The following is a 23,516-nucleotide window of genomic DNA, read 5'->3' as shown; positions in this document are numbered from 1 at the left end:
GATAGAAGCAGGGGATTTTATGCCGTACTCACAGTAAGAACGGATGTTAAGGCGAACGTCTTGCATACAGTATGCCAATTTCTTGGAGACTTAGAATTGCGCTACAAGATTACAGGAAGATCCAATACTTTGGCCAAACAATCTGATTCATTTGTTTCCTTGGATTTGTATATTTTGGAATACTTAAGGTAAAACTTTTTTCCTGGAGCCTTTTTTTAACAATTGAAAGGGCATTCTGTGGTTATAGGAACCAACAATGAGTTATATTATGACACCGTTTTATTATGACACCAGGGTAAGAAATGTTTGATACCATGTTTTTAACTGGTCTGATAAAAAACAACACATTTTTCATTATCATGACTGCCCTTTTTCACTGCTCAAGGTAAACCATGGAATAGATTACTTTTGTAATGGTATAGTCAGCTAAATCCACGGCCCAGAGGTTTATCTACTTTGTACTCCTTTGTTTTGTAATGAAGATCTATGCTTCCATTTGTTGGCAAGACAAAAGCGGGTGTCTTTCAAATCACCGTCTGCTTGCCTGAGAATGGGGGATGGAGGATTAGCCAATCGATAAAAGCATCAGTTTCAGAATAACAACGGGTAAACTGGTTCAGGCCTGAAATGTCTTAGATTTTTATGGTATACCTTTGAAACATTTGTTCAAGAAACTTGAAGTTGTGGCAATGTCATAAGAAATTGTAAGTGTAGACACAACTTTGTGCAATCGCTACAGCAGGGGGCTAGTCCACTGGTAGTGGTGTGTGTTCAACTGTCATACTCTTTACCAAATGCTGAGTGCTTAGCAGGGAAATCAGTATGTGCAATTTTTAAAGCCTGCGTGTGCAAAGCGAACACTTTACCGACTAGGCCATAGCCCCAGCTTAGCTAGGGTTGTGGGATTAAGCAATTCACAAAAACTCACGGAGGTATACTACTTATAGCCCATATAAATAACCCATCGAATGTATTGCTGGGGAACTTATCAAGTGAAACACCAGTCATTTCAAATGTCAGTATCCTGTTAGGTAAAATATATAAAAACCGTGAGTCATGTAATCTATCTATCCATACATCTATTGCCTTCGTTAAGTATGTAGTACATTGATTGGAGAAAAATATTGCGAACAAAATATGTAAGCACAACAAAAAGTGGGAACCTTTATACCTTGTTTTGTAAGCTCAATTGATTGTTGCCACCAGTTATTTATTCGTCAGTGTATATACACCTGTATTTTCTTGTTTAATGTTTCTGTTTTGTATCTTTTAAAAACTCACGGAGGTATGAGATGGTCGATTTCTTGTCCAGTTTAAACAGGTGTGACTGCAGGATACCAACTGCAAGCCACAACATTAAGCGGTTGGGTAGGGCTTCGTGCAATATTTATAGGGCTCGGTTTGCGTGACTGCCGGTAGCTCCCTTGGGAGGTAACTTTTGATCATAAACCGAGGAAGTGTAACACTCTCAGTACATTGTCAATAGCACTTAAGTATGTCTACCGTAATATCTGTGTATTGAAAATGTCTACTGAATGCTTAGCCGCTAAGCCTGTTTATTGCAAATTTGCATATAAATCAGTGTTGACAGAGCTTCAGTGACAACGTTGCATTTGAAAAGTTCTACTTTATATGTTATTTACTATGAAAAGATGTTTTTGAAGGATTCTTGATTTACATACAATGCAGAAATACATAATTACATGTACATGCACGTAGGCATACATACACACACACATAAACAATGTACACACACACACACACACACACACACATACAATGTACAGAGACACACGCACAGACACACACACACAGATAAAAATGTACACACACACACACACACAAACACAAACACACACACACACAAAGCAAAAACTGGCTGATTTAAAATGTAGAGTGTAGTACAATTGTACAGTTGTTATTCTTGCTACAGTTGGAACAGTAAAGTGACTGGTTCTTTCCCCTTTTTTTCTGTAGAGCCCACGCCTACAACTGCACCTGGTGAGTAGATGTTCTTTTTCTTCAGACTGTAACGACTTTCAGCTCGCTGGATTCAAATTAACTCGTGTGTAATAAAAGTTTTATGGAACCTGGAAATCGAATCAAAGCTTCCCTGTATGAATTGTTGACTCCTGATAAAGATTTAGGAGGTTTTTATTGCCGTAAGTTCTTGAGATGTACCAAGAACTGAAGACTATCAAAAAAACTGACGATTAATAGCTTTTACATTTGGCATGCTGATTTGTATGGTTTCTGATTCTACGACGATAAAACTGACTGATCATATCTTTCCTTCACAGGTTCAATCTCATCAACAAGTAAGAAAATTACTTCTCTGTAGCTCTAACATGTGTCTTGTAGTTGTTATTGTTGTTGTTTGTCATGTCTACTCCTTTTCCTACTATTCTCTCTCCGTCTCTCGCATTTGTAAAACTGATGATGTAAAATGTTCAGTTGAATGTTTGTCTTAAAAACACAAAACTTTCACCGATTGCTTTGGAATATATTCTGAATGTCTTAAATAAGTAGTAAATGTATTACCGGTACTTTTGTGTTAAATGTTTTATTTCCAGCTTTTGTTTTAGCCACAAACAAAAGTATGTGTTGGATCGCCGTTGCTCCACTGTAGTGTGCTCGGTGGTCTTGTCTTGTTTTGGGTATCATAAGCTCCAGACAAAATTGACATTATAGATGACATCCACATGCACTTTGATTTTTTGATATTTGTTCTTAATAGATGGGCGACAGTATTTGCCGAAAGATTGTATTACATTCATGACTTAACATAAAAATTTAACAGATATTCTATAATTGCCATGAAACTACTGTATGTACTTACAGTGCCAGAATATCCTACATTTTTGACACTGTCTCCTGACATTTGTTTACTGGGACGGACAAAAACTTCACCCCGTCCGTCCAAAAATCTGAACTTCAGGACATGAAACACTATGTTATGTTATGTTATGTTTATGTTATGTTATGTTATGTTATGTTATGTTATGTTATGTTATGTTATGAAACGGATGAAAATGTCTTTTTGTAAGCTTAAAATGACTCAACATTAAAAATCAACAACTGGGCTCCCACATGATGATTGGAACTGGGGACAGCCTTGCTCTGAAGGATGTCATTCATAAGATCAATTTTGCGTAGTCTGAATGAAAATTCTAGTTAGATGTACTTGCCAATTAATATATACAATAATATCATAGCTAAGACAAATACCAGTAGCTGCTGCTGAAGGTAAATTAATGAGTTTTGATTTTGTAGATTGACAGTAATTTGAAAGCATGTTTGTGGTGGTCTGACTAGATAAGGACAGGGATAATTGTATTTGCATATTAACAAAATCACAGTGGTGGCTTTTGAGTTTTTTGGTGTCTAAGTTTGTTCTCCATAGTTGCAACAGAACAGTCTAGACAAACTGGCATTATCATGGTTCTGCTTGTTCAGCCGATGAAGGAATCGGGAATTTGAATTTTAAAGCCCTTAACTTTAATGTTGCTGGTCTGTAAAATAGGCACATGAGGAACTAAAGTGCTAATGTGCAGTAAATTACGGGACTGGTGGTTCTTGTTGTGAAGGATGTCTTTCTATCATCACAATGATAATGTCTTTCCTCAACTGTGACAGTATTTAATGTATTGTAAAATTAACTCTACTCCTAATCACTTAATTAAAACTTACCTGACTTGATTTTACAAGTTACTCATCGGTGGCTGCACTTCTGTCAGTGTCAGCGATTCGTAGTGGTAACTAATTACTGCTTAGACAAAGCTCATTTGATTTATTTTCTGTTCACAGCTCCAGTTAAAACTCCAAGTAAGCAAATTACTGATTCCTAGGTTATGGGACTGTGTAAAATAACTTTTTGGTGAAAGGGTGTAAAGAAGAAGCCTTCAAATGTTAAGAACAGATTGAATGCTTTGCTATGATTGATATTCATAGATATTGCAGCAGAGAACTGCCATAATATTATCCTTAGTCCAAGTTAAAAAGTTAACGTAAACTTTATAACTTTCCATTAATTTGTGTACTTATCATCCTGATTTGTGTATTGATCATCCGAGGTTATGTCTCTTAAAATATTGTCAACAAATTAAAGCTGATTTATAAGAAAAAACGAATGAACATATTGCAATAGTTAAGTTTCTCATCTTCTCTTATTACCTCTCATTTGCTATTAGCAGTAGAGATTATACCTTTGTTTTACCACACTTAGGCCACACCTATTTAATTTCTTGGTTAACAGATTTTTATTTTCCAAAAAAAAATTTTTTAGAAAAAAAGCCTTCTGTTTTCATGATTTTTTTTTTTCTAAAATTTTTCTAAGATTTTTTTGGAAAATAAAAATCCGTTAACCAAGAAATTAAATTGGTATGACCTTATATATGTTATTGTACTTTGTAGATTTAACATTCTTTTAGTTTTGTTGCACACTCTTTCTTTTCTTACTTTCGTTTTGTTCTCTTTACAGTTTTTCAATTTAACACAATCCCAAGTAAGTTTTGTTTCTTTGCTTTACTTGTGTTGTGCGTGTCATTTGTGCATAGTATTCGTGCCCCCCCCCCTCTTTTGCATGGTTAATTTTTTGTGTATTTTCCAGGGCTCAAAATACCCTCATGCAACTTGCCATTTAATAGCAGTTGCAAAATATTGGAGATTTTGCCGAGTGAAAGAATTTGATTTCAGACCTCTTAATTAATTATCAACAGCTAGCTAACCAACAGCAAACTAACACTCATGTTGTAGTGAGGCAAGAACAGGATTTAGTTTTCAGGAAAGTTTTTCCAAACTGCAAGTAAAGTCTCGGACAACCTCCAATTTTACAAGCATCAGAGAAAAAGTATTTTGAGCCCTGGTCGCATATTACTTCAAGGTGCTTAACTGCTCTAAAACACAGTACGGCAACTTGAATGCTTTTGTTTTGCATTACTTTGAAGCTGTGACATTGTAAACGTTATTGTTCAAACTTGCATAAAAAGTAGTAATATGATTATTGGTTAAATGGTGACGGGAGATTAAAAACAATCAAGGAAAGGTTTTGATCGTAAACAAAGGAAAAAAGGCCTTTAAAGTAAGTTAAACAGTACCTCAACATTGTTCCTTAATGGACAATGACTATTTTTGAGTCAAAAAGGGAGAGATGTACAAAAATATACTGCACAAAATCCTAATTTTAGTTCTTAGATTGTTGTGTTTCAATAGAATTTTGATAGGGAAAGTTTTATGTGACATACAATGTATGCACTGTAGGCCTTTCTAAAGTTTTATTTCTCCAATACCTCCAATGGTGCATCACGTACAGCTTTGGATAACTGATTTTAGTTCTCCCTGTAGTATTGATGAAACAGCCCAAAGTCTTAAGTTAACATGTATGGAAGGAGACAGCTTCATACGCGATTGACGAAGTCTAAATCCCGTAAACTGATTTTCCCCGCACCGCGTACTGACTCTGTGTGCCTGTTAACCCTGGTATTGATCAGTGTAGTTCACGGATTACTAGTTCTGATATGTAGATGGCGGGACCTCTGAATTATTTACTGGCAAAACGTGCGTCTCGCCAACTCAGCACGGAGCGCAAATGGAATCTTTACGGCTATTTTTCATGGCAGGCGTCATCTCGGGTCAAGTGTTATGTTTCAGACAATAAGTACCCGGACGTGAGAAATTTACCAATGTCTCCCGGGGATACTGTTCCACAATTGGAAAGACGACCTGATGTAACCCCGCGGCTGAAATGATTTTAGACGGATAACATGTCTGAAATTCTGCGGGAAGAAGACCATAACTCTGTCACGGTTGTGATTATAATCAGAATCAGTGAGTGCTGCAAATCCCTTTGACGAAACTAAATTGAGAGCGTCGTATATAACAGATGGCTTTCAGCGTTGTCTTGTCACCTAGAAACTATAGAAGGGCTGCAGACACTTAAAAGCTGAACAGTTGTAAACCAAAGCCTTTGAAAAATATGAGAATATTATGAGGAGGCACTTAAAAGTTATACACTTGTAAACTGAAGGTGATATTCAAAGATGCTGCAAAAGTTCAGATATTAAGTGGGAAGAATTGTGATTTAAGTAGCACTTAATACGATCGAAATGAATGAAGTTGCAAGCAGTACGTTTAAGTATGATGCCTTAAAAAAAACATATGAGAATTGGGTACAATGCACTCCTAAAAGTGAAAGTGATCTCAAACCAGTTTGGCTCACTGAAGAGCTCCTCTTCCGGTTGTGGTGACAGAGGTTTATTGTACTGGGGAAATTGTACAATCACAATTCCATGATGAATACCACCGAGCTGCTACAACTTCAGTTGTGTTTCTAGGTAACCGTGCCTTTCTTTGGGCCACAGACAAAAATTCAGCGAACATGTCCGTAGCTAGTGTCGTTTTCTAACCATGCCGTCCTTTGTGCCACAACCAAAACTTCAGGGAACGTGTCTGTACATGTAGCTAGTGTTGTTGTCTAACCATGCCGTCCTTTGGGCCACAACCAAAACTTCAGCGAACGTGTCTGTAGGTAGTGTCGTTGCCTAACCATGTCTTCCTTCGGGCCACAACCAAAGATTCAGGGAACGTGTCTGTAGGTAGTGTCGTTGCCTAACCATGTCTTCCTTCGGGCCACAACCAAAGATTCAGGGAACGTGTCTGTAGCTAGTGTTGTTGTCTAACCATGCCTTCCTTTGGGCCCCAGCCCAAACTGCCTTTACAGGCCACGGCATTCCATGCAAAGATAAAGACGCTGGCTACTGCTTGAATGAAGGCACCTGCAGCCAGATTCCTTCAGCACCTGGCACCGGCAATGACTTTGAGAAGAGATGCACGTGAGTAGGACTCCGTAGATACAGCGTGGATGTCAGGTTGCTATTGTCCAAGCAGAGGTTTTGGTCGGGGGGTAGTAGTGGCCGGGTTTTTTTTGACATTGCCTCCCGGGAGGCCAGCGTAAGAAACCCCGGCCACTGCTTCCCCCCGATCGAAACCTCTGCTTGGAGAATAAGGTTGCTGCTTCTGTCTGTGGGTGTAAAAAGTTGATTGGTTGTATAATTGATTGATTGATTGATTGAGTGAGTGAGTGAGTGACTGCGTGAGTGAGTGAGTGACTGCGTGAGTGAGTGTGAGTGAGTGAGTATGTCAGTGAGTGAGTATGTGAGTGAGTGAGTATGTGAGTGAGTGAGTATGTGAGTGAGTGAGTGAGTTTGTGTGAGTGAGTGAGTGAGTGAGTGAGTGAGTGAGTGAGTGAGTGAGTGAGTGAGTGTGAGTGAGTGAGTAACTTTTGAATGAGCAGAAAATGGAATGAATGAGAGAGTAAAAGAAGTGTGTTGTCTCTGACTTGGAGAAGAAATGCATGTGAGTATGGCTCATGAGAGACTGAGAATAAATGCTCTGTCTGTCTGTGTGTTTGCAATATTCTTTTGTACCAAGTGAAAGGGGAGTGTTTGCGGAGATTAAATTTTAAAACAAAACAACAACAAAAACAAAGCAAAAATTTCCTCTGTGATCTTTATTTCACAGTGAAGATGTCACTTCAAAAATCTCCGTCATAAAGTCACAATATTGTTTGCTTGACTGAATCAGAATACTCATACAAATCTATGATCCCGACATCCCGTTTAAACTAAAGTTTGGAACATCGCACCCATTTCACGGGGTCGTGACCCAAGCTATGTTCTGGGTGAAGGGCACACGAAGGTCAATGATGACCAAACTGGTTGCCAGGATGTTTTCTATATGGTAGCGAGAATTTAGGTTGCAGCTCCCATTACGGCACAGCCGGGCTGATGACGGTAAAAGGCCCATCAAACATGTATCAGCTCCAGTTCATACACATCTCATTCTACCATGTTTTAATAATGATGTTCTGAAAGAGTTTTGATATTTATGATTTGCTTTTAGAGGATTTTGATGAAGACATGAATGTAGTTGATGGAGAGTTAATGTCAATGACCCCAAATTTGTTTGAATTTGTGAACCATGAACTTTGACCTACTTAAATAATAGTGTCAGTGCCAGCCCATATCAGGTCATTGTTTGTTTGTTTAACATGAGTTCAGGGAAGCTTTGCTGTCAAGAGTGTTACCAGCTTATTTTGTTGTATGAGCCTCAAAAGCTCACAGAAAATATTTTATCATTTTTGTGTCATTTCAAAAATGTATTAATATGGTACATATACAAACTTTAGGTGCCTGTGATTTTCTTATCCAGAATTCGAAATCTCATTTTTGCAGCCAACAACTTATTATACAACAGACTGCTGCTCCCAACTTGATCGCAATGGTTTGGAATATCGATCTTCCATTTAGATGGTCGTCCTCAGTAATTAAAGCCAGCTAATTGAAAAGAGGCTTCAGCTAATTGCTTAGTCCATATTTAAGAGTCAGTTAATTTGACAATACTTGTATGTGTGGTTCACTTTGTATCAAAAGAAATGTTGTTTTGTTCTCAATTGTTGGTTTGAAATCAGATCTTCAAAAGTTGTCCTTTGCATGGTTTGCTTACCATCAGAAATTGTTATTTTTTCCTAAAATAGTTTTATTGGTTTTCGATAAGACCCTTAGTGTCTCCCAACTTTCCAATGAGAATCAATGAACGTCAACCCTAATGGTCATTACGAGGAGATAGTATGTATAATTGTAACTGCTGATCAATTCACCAGAAATTCCTTGTAACCACCGTACAACCTTCAAGACATGACCTTGCTGTACCCTTGAGAAGTAGGGTCTTACATTACGTGCGATCCTCAATGTTCCACCCAGTTAGAGGAACATATCCAGCTTGATCCGACCATTACTGTTGGAGAGGAGGTATTACGTACAGATGGCTCAGTCTGTAATTTGGCACCCGACTCTCGATGTCAAGGCTCAATGAGCCTGTAATTTGATGGTCTTTGAGGAAGGGGAGACCCGCTTTTCACAAGGGATAATCGATGTCGCACATGCAGGATGTTTTGCAATTGATCACTTTTTGTTATTTGTACAGTAGCCAATAACTTGGAAGCTGTTTGAGCTAAAGGATTTGTGTTTATGTCAAAGAAAGTTGTGTGTGTGTGTGTGTGTGTGTGTGTGTGTGTGTGTGTGTATCTGTCTGTGTGTGTGTGTGTGTGTGTGCATGTATGTGTGTGCGTGTACACAAGGATGTCTCAAGGATGTGTGCACGTGTCTGCGTGTGGTTGTGTGTGTGTGTGTGTGTGTGTGTGTGTGTGTGTGTGTGATATAGTACTGCATATGTATGACAGTCATTTGTATGTGATGTGTGTTTGCATGTTTGTATGTGTACATGTGGTGTGTGTGCATGTGTTTGTGTGTGTGTGAACACAATCATGATTGTAGATGTACAAAATCAATGTGTACAATTGCCATGTCCAGACTTTCTCTTTGGCGAGTTCTGACTCTGCACTTCCTCCTATTGCACGATCTTGGCAAATTTCTCAACTTCTCAAGTCCGCCCCAATTTAATTTCTTGGTTCTTGGGATTCAAAAGGAAGTCAACTGATTTAAACAGTTTCATGGAGTGATTATGGTTCAAATTCTCTCTAAAGTCATCTTGCCCTCTTTGTAGATTTGTTCTAAAATTGTCCAAGAACCAGGGATATAAGTTGGTGGCCTAAAGACCAGTTCACTTTGTCTCATATAGCACAATACTCTTCTTCTCTCAGTCTATTCCTTTGTCCAGGACAGCCTAGTTTACATCATCAAACTTTAAAGGAGAAAAAGAGTACACTGTATGCACATTTTTAACAAGCCAAATTCTTGCCCATGCATATCAAACATCTGTATACCATTCTGCAAGACGTAAAGCAACACGGTCCTGTACATGATTGTGTACTTGAAGACCGATTTGTTGTACAAGTTATGCCATTCTCTTAGATACAAATTATTGAGACACTGCATACAGAAAAAAATGAAATTTGAAACTAGGCAATTCTCTTGCAAGAGCAGGCCAAAATATAGCATCTGCAAATATTGTCTTATTCTTTTAAATTGTTGAAAAGTTTAAATCCACAATAATCACAAATTCCATCAATATTCTATTCTAAGCCAAGTTTGTGCATGTAATTGCTGTTCACACCATTTTCCCTTCAATAAGTGACCTTTCATCCTTGTGCAAGGACAAATTCTGTTTGTTATAATGGCTTGCTAAAATGATGTTTTTTCAGAAAAAAAAAAATTGCTGTATTGTGGATGGAACCCAAATTACGCTGAACTCAGTTAACGTTGTTAGTTTGTGTCTGGAAATTTTCCCCACAACTTGCTGCTTCCAATTTTCTTGGCGCTTGTGCAGTAAATAGTTCCCTATCGCCACTGTAAAGGTGTCTGCACACAGCTTGTAATGGCACCAATGTCGCCATTTTATGTTCTCTAGATCTCGTGCAGGCTGCAGTTTTTTTCCAGCATCAGTCTTTCCGTCATTTTGCTGCTCATGAGGGAGAAAATTCTCGCCTTGCCGTCATCTTCACGGACAAACACCTGAGTGTGTTGTTATGATGTAGAAAACTCAAAGATTGGCTCAAACTTTTCCAGAAGATCAAATTTGCCCCTCTGAATTTGGGAAATTATGTTTCAGAGAGTTTAGATCAAAAGCTTCCTAGATTTCTCCCTCCTTAAACACTTTGCACTATCTAGCAAAGTTGACTTGACGGAAAAAATCATAGCTGGAAAAAAATATTCAAGGCTGACATACTATTTTGTGCTTTGCATCTGTTTTCCCGCCCTCCTCTTAGTGCTGCGTACCTAAACCCTGGACCCGAACTGGACTTGTAAAAACGTTCGGGTTCAAGTCCAAAAAAACTTTAACTTCGGGAACCAAATCCGGACTTGCAAAAAATTATCTGGCTTGTATATTCTCCTTTTTATTCTCTGAAAACCTTCCATAGATGGAGAAAGTTGCGCTGGAAAAAGACGAAAACATTGCTGCTGTATTTGTGTTTATCACTGAGATTTTGTGTTCACTGAGTATTGACTGCATATAATTTTCAAATTGCATGTAAAATTTATGCCAAGATGCAATTTTACAAATGTACATGTAACCGAAAAAATATGTCTAGTAGCACAAATATGTCATGGGTTCAGGTCCGGACTCTGGACCTGACTCCGGACCTGAACCTGAGTTTAGGTACTCAGCACTACTACCTCCTCCCCTCACGCTCTAATCATCACTTAAATGTCCTTCTTCCTGTGATCGCCAGGTGCACGGATGATTACGTTGGCAAGCGCTGCCAGTATCTAAACCCTGCCGTGTATCGAGCTCAGTTACGACGTATGTGCCTCTTTTCCTTCCCTAGATGTTATGTGTACTGTGCATGTCGTTTTCCGATGGTAGTATATGTATACGCATGTTGTTAACACCCAGGTGCATAAGAGGGTATACAGGACGACGTTGCGGCGAAAGTGATATTACTCTCCCGGATGACTCTCCAGTTGGGCGTGGTAGTATGATTTTTCCTGTCCCTCCTAATATTGCCGCTCCATTTGTGTGTGTGTGTAAAGAAAGGCACATTGCATCTTTTGATCATGAGGGACAAGTCCACTTTGTATATATATAATATATACAAGAAAACATGGACATTTTCAACCTTACAGCTGTTAAAAGATATGTATTCAGCAGAAACTTTAGAATGGAGTTTCTGTAGCAAAAGCCTTTTTTGAGCCAATAGCAACAAGTAGAGCTTGATCTGTTGAACTATCAGAGAACAGGACTATTTGGGTTTCTTGCATTGTGGCAGGTTCAAGTCTGGAATTTCCTCTTTGAGGAATGTTTGCATGTCAACTGTTGAATAAACTAACCCAGGATTGTAACAAACTTGTCGCATTCATGCCACAGCTGAAAAATTGGCTACATGCACAGTGACTGTACATGTATAACAAGCATGAGAATGTAACATGCATGACTCTGTCTAATTCTCTCATGATATAGCAATGTGTCTTCCTTGTCTTTAACACAGCATGATGAGTTGGGTAGTAACTACTTCAGCCGATGCATGTTTATGTGTACTGCTGGTTTACATGTATGTGACTACAGTTTGGTCAACACTAAAGAACACTTTCATTGATGGTCATAGTCATGTGACACCAATTTGCTCATTGGCAATTCATGTTCTGAAAACTAGACGTTCTGTTATAATGACGATAATTTTCTTGGTTGAAAACCATGATCATGAAGATGTTTCAAGAACAAAATTTTTGTACAAAGGCTATTGTAAAGAAACATACTTCACTAGCTGTCAAAAATTGAGTAGAGACTTTGGAAGTAAAGTTTGCAGCAGTACACATGTGGAATCTGTTGAAGCATCCAAAGCAGTTACTGTAGTTAGATGCGTAGGGTTAGTGGTTTAAAATGTAGAAATAAACATTGTGTATGTCCTAAAAGTACAGTGTATAATAACTTCATTTGTCTCACCACCCCTCTATCTAAAATCAGAATGTCCCCTCCCAAACAGATATTACTACATTGTACTTGTTCCAAACAAGCTCCCTTTGTGAAGACATGCATGTTTGCATACGGCCATACATGCAGGTAGTGCACTCTACAAGGCATCTTCGGATTGAGGGCTATTATTTGTTTTTTTTATGCCATTGATGGAAGGGAGAACATTTTCGCACAAATATCTGATGACACATAAAACCAACCAGAATTGTAAGAATAAAAAGAGTATTATTAATACTAACTGAATCTTGCTTTGGACCTTGCACATTTTGTGTCAGACACGGTATTTGCCAAATTGGGAGCTTTGCTTTCTCAACACGACCCTAGATCTTGGCAGCTGACCAGAAGGCTGAATACTGTCAAAGATCGGTAATCTTCATGGATCTAAAGAATGTAGCATGAATGCTGATCTGATAAAGGTTTTGAATATCTGCATGTTTCGGGTCTTGACATTCAAGACATTGCCTTGAAATTGGAAAAGCAATGGATAGTAAGTTGCCGGAAAGTCTGAAACTACAGAGTCGATTCTCTGCTTTGAGAAGAAATCAATGTCTTCAATCCTAAGATCCCTTTAGCAACGTGCCGATAGACAAGTAGCCTCCACGTCTTTCTGCCTGTGTTGAAGACGTTGGATCTGCTCGTGTGTTCCAACCTGTAACAGTCGATTTGCTGCCCTCTGCTTCCGTTTGGACACGCAGGAAAGCGATCTTTAGCCTTCAGAGGTACCTTCACTCACTATCTTATCAACGTTAACTAGCCAAGAACTCTTCCCTGCCTCCACATCAACCAGGTTTGCCACTGTTCAATGGCAAAACCAGTGTTGTGCCAACAGATGGACTCAACAGAAACAAACAAAAATCTACAAAAAAATCATGTTTTAAAATCTGTCCAACAAAAAGTGGCAGTACGACAATTTGGACATTTCAAAAACATCAAAATTTAAAATACCAGATCAATGTCATTATTCGTCCTAAACGATGCACGAAATTAAACGAGAAAAATCAGAAACAAAAGGAAGTGGGAGATATTTTTCAGGCCAAGCTGCAGATGGAGGTGCAATACTGGTTTTTCTACAGACTTTAGACCTGTTCAGACTGTCTCTTCATCTCATGCAAAGTCCTGAACACGCATTGTGTGGCATGCTATGGCCCGAACATGCATGTCTTTGCATGGCTTGCACCATGTTCGATATATAACACATCATTAACGGTGCCCTGTCCTGCGCATCTTCCTCTCATCACCTCGTCTTTTCCTCTATCATATCAGGCCTGTCTCCTGGACACGTCCCTCCCTCCGTCCTGGGACCGGAATTTACTTGTTGGGACGGACAAAAATTTCACCACGTCCATCCAAAAAATCACATTTTTTCTTGTTGGGACAGACAAAAATTTCACCCTGTCTGTTTAAAAAATAAAAAATTTGCTTGTTGACGCAGACAAAACTTTCACCCTATCGATCAAAAAAATCTGAACTCAATAACATGAAACTGATGTTCATAAGCTCAAAATCACAGATTTAATGATGAAAATTTACCCCCAAACGATGAGTAGGATGGGGAAAATTGAAAGCTGGAGACAGGCCTGGTACTACAGATATTTCTGGTGGCATTTACCCCTCCAGTAACTTCTCATCACCTCCTGCTCAAGACATACATTGTATCTCAGACACCAGGATTTTCTAGAGCTCTGCATGAATCTTATTTTTTTAGCTCCAGCAACTTTTTGAAACAGCTGCATTCATTTTTTCAATGCTTTCAACATGTATTCCCTCAATTCCGTACATGTGGTTGAATTCAATGTCATACACAGGTTGCTTTACAATTTGTTTTTAGGGGAAGATTTCTGACATTGAATTTGATTTAGGGGTTGGCTTGTCAGGATTTTTGTATACTCCTCAGAAGCTTTTTTTTGTTAGTTTTTGTTGAACAATGAGTGGTGTTTCATGCTTTATGAGCCATACCTATCATAAAATGTGTGATTCAACAAGCAAACAGAAGTCTCATGATACTCAGTTGCATTTATATACCTCTTGACATGCGCCAAATTTTCATCGTTTTTTTTTTAACCTTAAAGTTTTATAGGATATTTTTTGTGAATATATACACAATGCTATACCCAATCGCTATATTGCTTTTTATTTCTATGCAACAGTGATGCTGTGATAGAAATGTGGTCACTGTAACATTTTCTTATTTCTTATTCCTTGGATGACTCTGCAAATTAAGTCACGCATGCAAACCATGTGTAACCCATCTTCAGACCATTCCAACTTTGTTGTCTGTCACTTTTAACATTGAACAAACCTTTATTTCTGCTAAAAAAGAGTTTCTCATATAATCACTGTAGTCATTCCTCAGTCTCTTCCTTCAACTGGCTTGAACCAACAGATTGTTACATCAAATTTTCTTTTATCAACAACTTTGGACCCTCAAAATTATTTGGGGCTCTTAAATTTTTTTATGTAGTATGACGGTATCTTGTATACCTCTCCTTAGTGCTGAAATGACATCTATCCACAGAAATGCAGCAAAATGAAGGCTTTGTTCTCAAATTTCTATTATCATACAGTTGTAATATACTGTAATATATCATATTTCCAAGTATTTGGCAAGGCTCTTTTCAGTAAAGTGTAAATTTCACTTCAAAGTTCAAATGCAGTTGTACAAATATTTATTGTACAATGAAACATGATCAACAAATGTTGGTTTGGTCTTGCCACTCAATACTTTTTGATAACTGACTCCAATGCTCTTGTTAATAATTAGGTAATGATTAATGTATCTTCCTTTATTCAATATGATTTTTACCTTTGTAACACGACTTATGATCATCCTATCTGTTATTAATTTTCTTCCTATGATATTCTTTATCTTCACTTCCAGGCTTCTTCCGTTCTCCCCCCAGACCACCTTTTGATTCCTAGCCCGACCAAACCAAGCAGATGTAAACTATTTTTGTAGGTTTAACGTTGCAGGCCACTGCAGTTTGGTTTTCTTTTTTTCCCTCCTATTCTTTTTTTTAGCATGAGACATGAAGTTCTGTTGTTGCAGTTCTGGTTTACTGTTGCCCGAAGTCGTGTAGCTAGTTTGAGATGTTGTTTGTTTGTTTGTTTGTTTGTTTGTTGACATGTTCTTGAGAGACAATTATGGTCTGCCTGTGCATGTAGTTTGCCTGCTACAATATCCTGATCATTGCACTGTGGTGTAACAATATTTAACAATTTCATGTGCAGTACATATTATAAAGTGACTCCACTGGAATGAGCTCAAAAAGTATGATGTTATGAGCAGTTTCTGCTGATGACTAACCAAGAATTTCAAATTCAACTGTTTTGGTGTTCATGTACTGCACATGGTTGTTACGAGTTGTTGCCTGTGCCGATCATGATGTCCCGGCATGAAAACTGAGACAAAGGCTTGCAGCAAAGCTTGCTCGTGCACTCAGACCATCCCTATATATGAATCAGATGTTTGGGTTTGTTACTTTACAGTTCAGCCAAGTTGTTCACAATTCCTTGCACCAGCACACCAGCTAAAGTATTGTTGCCAAAGGAGACAAAAACACTATAATTGTGTTCTTGAAACCCCAAAATATTTTTGATTTATCTGCATCTGACATAAGACTACATGTACATGTGATGCAACTCTCACACTCCTTGACAATGGATGAAAAGCTGGTTTGCACCATAACAATCCAACCAATGGCTGGTGTGTTGACCATATTTACATGTATACACAAATATACAATGTATTAGTTTCTCATCATAATCATTTATTACCTGAAATGTTAGTAGAAAGTCAAGTTTTGTTACCAATGCTGGATGTCAATTTTTGTTCTTTGTTTTTCTCGGTAGGTGCAGAAGAAATTCACCAGAAGAGAGTACTTGCAATCACTGGAATATGTTTAGCTCTACTTGTTGTTGGGATCATGTGCGGCGTGGCATGGTATAAGTCTAGGTATGTGAAAAAGTACTTATTAACTTTGGCTTTGGCTTTAAAAAGCAAAATGTCCACAAGGATTCGATTTTTTGGTAGGAATGAAATGGAATGTTCGCAGTGTTTTTTTGTCCTGCTGCATTTCCTGAGCAAAACTATACCCCCACTGCTGAAGTACCCACACCTTTGAAACAAAGGGTACTAGATTTATATTGCTCATTTTTAGTTACTTCGCTTTACAACAACCGCGCAGGTGCAACATACGCATTCTAGAAATAAACTACATACGTAATCGAATCCAGAGGTTCTTGAGTTATGCTGACTACAATAGTCTGGAAACACAAACGGACAGAAAGACAGACACACACACAGTCACGGCAAAAAAAAATTTCCATTTTTCATGGAGATATCAAAATCAAATCAAATGAATCTCTGATTGTATTTTTTATATTTCAGTACAAACCTGGCTTGTTACGCCTTGAGGCGGTTTACCGAAAATGGAATACAAACAAACAAATCTCTGATTGTATCAATCAATCAATCAATATCCTTTATTTACACTGGAAATACCCTGTCGGCCATGGCCGCTCTTCCCAGAGGTCCAGTTTGAGGGGGAGGTCACAGGAACACAGATATATAATAAATTGATTATAATAAAAATAATAATACATAAGCAAATACTTAACAGATTGCCCAATATCACAGTCCTTCATCAACATTTCAAACTACTCTCGCGAGTTTACGTTGGTGATTGGTCATTATTGATCCTGAAGAAGGCGACAGTGGTCGTTGAAAATTCGATCCGTGAATACCTTAGTGTTGGAAAAAGTTTAGCATTGTATTATATTTCAAACTACTATTGTTGTGTTGTGTTTTTCAGGAAGCAGCGTAAGAAGTGGTGCCGAAAACACCTGATGGCGAACGGACAGGCCCAGGGCGGGGACGCGGAGGAGCCTCACGAGGGGGAGATCATGATCCCGATGACCAACGTAAGAAAACTTCAGCTATAGTTAATCTGTTTGTTTGTTAGTTTAGGTCACACCAATTTTTTTTGTTGCTTCTCAGAATAGCCTCTCCTGTTTTTCCCATTTTGAAAAAAAAACAAAAAAACAAATTGGTCGGTGTGGCCTTTTTTTCACATAAAAAAAATAGTACATATTTTGCTGCAAACAGTAAGGAAAAGACATGCAGGGGAAACCTGAAACCTCCAAGGTTTTCGAGGGTTTCCCTTAATTGCGATTGATTACTTGATAATAGCTGATCAATTTAAAATGTATGCATAAGCAAATAAGGTCAAAGGGAAAAAAAGAACTAACCATTACAGATAGATACATAAATAAGGAAAACCAACCAACTAACTAACTAAAGAAATAATGCAATCAAATGACGTATGACTGTTTCAAAATTTTATCCAGTTGCTTGAGTACCTATTTTTGGCGTTGATACATTTGTTTTGTAGCCCTTAAATGTACTCAGGTCACTGTCTCGAACACGGGACAGTTTTACATCCCTTCCGATAGACGGGTGCAGCCCCAACCGACATGCCCTTCCCCGGATTTAACCAGTGTCTCAATCCAACTACATGTATTGTAATTGGTTATGATCCCAATGGCAAATGTAAGAAACCTTTAAGGTAGGCCTAGGAATTTGCATTGCGAAACATCTGAAAAAAAGATTGCCTTTATTTCCAGACTTTAATGCTGTCTCATATAGTATGACGGTATCTTGTATACCTCTCCTCGGTGCTGAAATGACATCTATCCACAGAAATACAGCAAAATGAAGGCTTCGTTCTGAAATTTCTATTATTATACAATTGTAATATACTGTAATATATCATATTTCCAAATACAATCCAATTCCCTTTGTTTTCCTTATTATAAGGTATTAGGATACGGTAGTTTAGAATTCGATGACTTAAGGACTGTGATAAGTTATTATGATTATTTTAGGTATTTTTTTTGGTGGTAATTATGTATTATCTTTGTTTCCTGGGACACCCTCCCCTTCAAACAGGACCACTGGGAAGAACAGCTAAGGCCACACCAATTTATTTCCTTGGTTAACGGAATCAAAGAAAAATAATAAAAAATGCTAGATTGGAAAAACAACATGAAAACAGAATCTCAGAGAAATGTTTTTACTTTGGTGCACACAGTTTCAGGGAGTGGACAGGGTCAGGTGCAAGTTTTCACCCCAGCCTTCTGTTTTCATGGGGTTTTTTTTGCTAAAATTGAAAATAAAAATCCCTTAACCAAGAAATTAAATTGGTGTGGCCTAAGGCCGACAGACCATATTTTCAGTCCAAATAAAGGTGGTTGATTGATTGATTGATTGATTGATTGATGATTGGATAATGACAATGAAATTATTTTCCACCCTTCAGCTGGCTGGGGGCTCCCGCACAGAGCCGAAGCGAGACTTGGCGGACGAGACGTCCTTCAGAAACGGCGACTCCCTCGCGCCCCACGACAACCCCAACGGCGACATCGGTAGAAATCAACCGTCGGTCGACTTCCAAGGCGACAGACGGAAGCGGCTGAACGGAGTCGCCAAGCCGGCTCTGTCCAAGCCGTCCTGGCAGAGCACGCCGAATAAGGACAGATCGCCCCGTAAAGAATTCGCGGCCCTTCCCGCCGAGCCTTCGCCCATTCCAGAACCGAGCACGCCTCCGAGACTTTCGCGGGAACGCCCCCTCCCCGTCCCGGACATCCAGCGGTTGAGGCAGGCGAGTCGCGAGTCGTCTAAAGAGGACCTCGACAACGAGAACACTCCGCTACGCAGGGGGTCTTCCGTCTCGTCGAGCGGGTCCAGCCTACAGCTGGACCCGACGTCTGGGCCTGTCCGTAAGCCCTTCATCAGGGAACCGGACGACGTAGATCTAAGTACGGAAGAATTCCAACCATACGACGTCACCGACGCTGGTGACCTCACGCCAGAGTTCACGCCCACAAACACACCCAGAATACAGAGAGATCGAGATTTCTCCAACAACAACCCTCCCTACATCTCCACGTCACGCCCTAGTGACGAAGAGGATGAAAACGATAACTTCAACGCCACTGATCCCGACTTTCACGCGCGACTCAGAAACGTCATAGAGAACCAGGAAGCTGTAGCGGTATAATCTCCCAACCATCGTAGTCAGCCACTTAAGTTTAGACTTGCAAGAAAACAGCTACCGAGAAACCTCAGTCTATGATAATTACAATGACTTTCAAAATTGCCATTTTAATCTTCAAATTTCTTTCTCTGCCATTTTTGTTTGTCATACAGTATTATAAGGACTTCGCGGTCAAAGTCATGTGGATTCACAACTCATCATAATAAGGACCTCAGAAGTGTCACTCATGCATCTGTATCTGTAGAATTCCTAGACAAACGTTGGAGAACGATTCTCTTATACTCCTTTCGCTTTCAGAATCTTTTGTTGTGGTGTATTTTGAATTCTGAGAGAATTTGACATGTCTCTTAGTGCCATACTTTTGACAAAGGTGCCAATCTCAGATAAAAATTTTGATTTTTGGGCACATGCACCACCACAATTGATATCAATTTTACCAAATGCTTGGTAATATCTGTTATTTCATCGCCAATATGAGAAATCAGTTACGGCGACATCATAACAAAAAAAATACTAATCTACTGTGATGAGTTGCCACATGACAGAATGGCGGTTCCTACATGTACTTTCTGATGGCTCTTAGTTTAAACATATCAATCTTAACATTGTGACCCTCAGAACCTGATTGGTTATGCCGTTACTGCCACCGTCCTGTGTCGAAAGTCGTGGACAGAATTACGTGTGCAAATGTAGGGAATGGCTTTAAAGACACGTCGACATACATGTAGGACCAGCGCGCCTGAGAATGCTACGCTGGCGGGCGACCGATCGGAGCGCTGGTTTACACCATACTATAACTGTCCTGATCACATTCCAGTCCCTTTACCATGGCAACAGCACACGCTTCCGACACTTGTATCCCACTGCTAGTATAAACAGCTCGAAATAGTGCACATGTTGGTGAGATTGTCACAAACATGCTTCTTCATGACATAGCAAGATATAAATTGTGATTTAGAAAGTAAGGACTACAACTACTTAGTTAAGAGGTTTCGAAGAGAACTTAATGGAAAGACAAAGGATGTACATATTTCGTATATCTTTCATTGCTGGGTCTCCTGGACATTTTTTCCTAATTTATTTAAGACAAAAAAACAAGCTCATTTATAATATATTTGTAGTTTTTTTTGCTGTGTCAAGTAAGATATTAGCTGGTCTAGGAATGAGTGTATTTACTGATGACTATTCTTGTCAGTGTTTGTGTAAAAAATCATGAGGTTAGTCTGTTGTGTTAATTGTTAGTTTTAATTGTGGTAGACTTAACGACGTAGCTCTTAGTACCACCACTGAATAGAAGAGACTGTAAGATTGTGCGAATTTGTAATCGACTACGTTGACGGGGTATTTATGGGGAGGAGACTTAACGTTCGTCTGTTGGAGAGATCTTGTATATTTTGCTCAACTCAGACCTCTGGGAGGACTGAAAGTGACCATGACAATGATGGCTAATTAATTAATAAACAAATTTCACGTCTAGAATCAAACTATCATGAAGAATTCTTATACTCATTTGGAAGAAGATGATTACTAGTCTTTCATCCTGTGATCAGAATTTGGTGCTTTCTTTCGTAATTCATAGATACCCCTGTAGTTACTTGAATAAGTAGATTTTGGCAATGTGCCGCAGCTTAGAAAGGACACCTAGTGATTTGTGAAAGAACTACAAGTGCTTTTCAGCATGCTGAAGGTGCACTTCATTTTAATGACCACATGACGTACAAAGCTTTATACTATGTGCAGAGTGCTGATAATGTTATATGCTTACATGTATGGATTTTTAGTTCACTGTTTAAATGATTGGATATTCTCGAAGGTGCGCAAGGTGCATTCGGATCTAGCAAGCTACCTCTTGAATACTTAACATATCTCATATTCAGGTAGGAAATCACCTTGTAGTTTTGGAATTTGTGTTAGTTACCTATTTTTGCATTGCTAAGAAAGTAAAATCACTGTTTAATGTCCATAGCTTTACATTTGGGGTAACAATGACTAAAACAACTGTTGATGTTTTCTACTAATCAGCGACAATGCAAGCAAGTAGATACTTGCTTCAGCCTAACAATGTTTGTACTAACACTCTGGCGAATGTACCTTTCATAAGTACAAAATACATGGTTGCGCTTTTAAATGATACAGTGAAAACCACTTCCTTGCTCCGACGTTTTTTGGGAAAAAAAGCAATGGCACAAAACATTTATGTCTACTTTACACTGCAAGACTTTTGAATTAGCTGGTGCCTGGTATTTAAAACCTTTGTTTGGGGAGGGGGGCATCAATGTTGCATTTGCCTTCCATCTTGTTTAAACAGAAAGATAAGCTTTGTGCAGTAAATATTCTATCACCAAGTTGCAACATCAAATGTGACACGTTGAAGGAACAGTTCTTTTTCTGCATAGAGCAAACACATGATTTTGTGTTTCTGTGGCATTATCTTACGTTGTAGGATAGTCTGCTAATTATCTGTCACTTCCATGTACTTAGTCTTCTATTAGTGCTTCCAAAACTTTGTAAGAGAGTGCCATTGGTAGAAAACGAAAAGAGGGGGATATAGAAAAATGTTCAGCTCTGTCAAAATATAAAGTGCATTTTTGGATACAAAAGTAAGCTATAGGATCCTACTATGTCTATGAACAGATAATAGATGTTCAGCATTCTATTGTACAAAAGAATTATAAAGTATGGTAACAAACAGCACATGTACATTCAGACAATGGTGTAGAATTATCCGATAGCAAAGATTAAAAGAACATATTACTAAAGGAAATAATGTTGTGCATACAAGCAAGCCTTGTCTGTAATACTACAAGGAAATGTAGGAATCCCACATCTAGTACTTTATACACTGCTGCAAGAGGACTGTGTGCCATGAAGCATTTTCTACCTAAAGCTTATTGCCTGCCTTACAACACTGCATACTTAACTCTGTAACTTTTCTTACTGCTTACCATTTAGAACAATGCACAAACAGGAGAAGAAAATATGCGGTATTTGTAACACAAGTACATGTAACGTTAGGTGTATTGTTTATGTTTGTTTGCCGTTAATACAAAGTGACATGACATGACGCCTATAAGCACTGAAGTTGCACTCTACTTTGTAATGTTTTGTGATATTTTGATGTACATTTTTGAATAGGAGCTGTATATTGTATGGATACCAAGTGTTGTGTTGAAATTGTTCAGTTTTGACATATGCTCAGCTCACCTTTTTAATAAAGTCTTAGACGACAACCAAGTCTGTCATGTGTACATAACTTCACAAAGTATTCCTTTTCTTGATGGGATGTATAATCTGTGTGTGTGTATGTATGTGTGTGTGTGTGTGTGTGTGTGTGTGTGCATGCACGTGTGAGTGCATGTGTGTGTTTGTATGTGTGAGTGCATGCGTGTGCATATGTGTGTGAGTGAGTGCGTACATGTGTGAGTGCATGTGTGAGTGTGCGTGTATGTGCACGTACGTGCGTGAGTGTGTACTTACGAGTTTGTGTGTGTCTGTGTTATTTGTAAAGGCTATAGCTAGGGACCCATAATAGAGGTTTCCATCATGGACATTTAGAACCAATAGACATTCTTTATTATAAAAGAAAAGGCCTGGTTTGAGGTCGTCAACTTTGGGGATATAAAACACCCCCATCATAACCTTGTACAATGATTTCCTAACCACAGCGTGCTCAATCAGACAAAAAATCCTGTTTCTACATCTATATCACATATCGCTCGTTCTCATTTAAATGTACACATTCTGTAACTTCCGTTACCATTTGAAATAAGACGTTCCTGGCATTTAGAAAGGCCACATATAAGGTGCCAAACTGTCATTTTCAAAAGCCAGAAAAGTTTTAAGTCGTTATAAAAAACGACAGTTTGGCACCTTATATGTGGCCTTTCTTAATGCCAGGAACGTCTTACTTCAAACGGTAACGTTAACGGAAGTTACAGAATGTGTACATTTGAATGAGAACGAGCGATATGTCCTCAGTCCTATTCTGCCATCATAAACCAGACTATTGCCATTACTTTCTGACTTTGATTA

General features: G+C 38.6%; 1 protein-coding gene across 13 annotated transcripts in view; it reads left to right on the top strand.

Moving 5' to 3' along the window:
- LOC136448899 (pro-neuregulin-2, membrane-bound isoform-like) overlaps positions 1-22,718 on the top strand; it is a 67,690-nt gene extending 44,972 nt beyond the window's left edge. For 2 of the 13 annotated variants that reach the window (XM_066448597.1, XM_066448605.1), the window contains 10 exons: positions 1,978-2,001; positions 2,301-2,318; positions 3,808-3,825; positions 4,481-4,504; positions 6,701-6,830; positions 11,189-11,259; positions 13,125-13,148; positions 16,279-16,381; positions 17,241-17,349; positions 18,747-22,718. In XM_066448597.1, the coding sequence (XP_066304694.1) occupies positions 1,978-2,001; positions 2,301-2,318; positions 3,808-3,825; positions 4,481-4,504; positions 6,701-6,830; positions 11,189-11,259; positions 13,125-13,148; positions 16,279-16,381; positions 17,241-17,349; positions 18,747-19,487 (1,262 nt within the window). In that variant the 3' untranslated portion in view covers positions 19,488-22,718. Of the gene's footprint in view, positions 1-1,977; positions 2,002-2,300; positions 2,319-3,807; positions 3,826-4,480; positions 4,505-6,700; positions 6,831-11,188; positions 11,260-11,352; positions 11,430-13,124; positions 13,149-16,278; positions 16,382-17,240; positions 17,350-18,746 lie in introns of all 13 variants that reach the window. The other 11 variants (XM_066448599.1, XM_066448606.1, XM_066448603.1 and 8 more) reach the window with 7 other exon arrangements.
- The last annotated feature ends 798 nt before the right edge of the window (positions 22,719-23,516 follow it).

Source organism: Branchiostoma lanceolatum, chromosome 14, assembly GCF_035083965.1.
Source record: "Branchiostoma lanceolatum isolate klBraLanc5 chromosome 14, klBraLanc5.hap2, whole genome shotgun sequence".
Lineage (NCBI taxonomy): Eukaryota > Metazoa > Chordata > Leptocardii > Amphioxiformes > Branchiostomatidae > Branchiostoma > Branchiostoma lanceolatum.
Note: the sequence above shows the minus strand (reverse complement) of the source record. Positions and strands in the feature narration are given on the sequence as shown.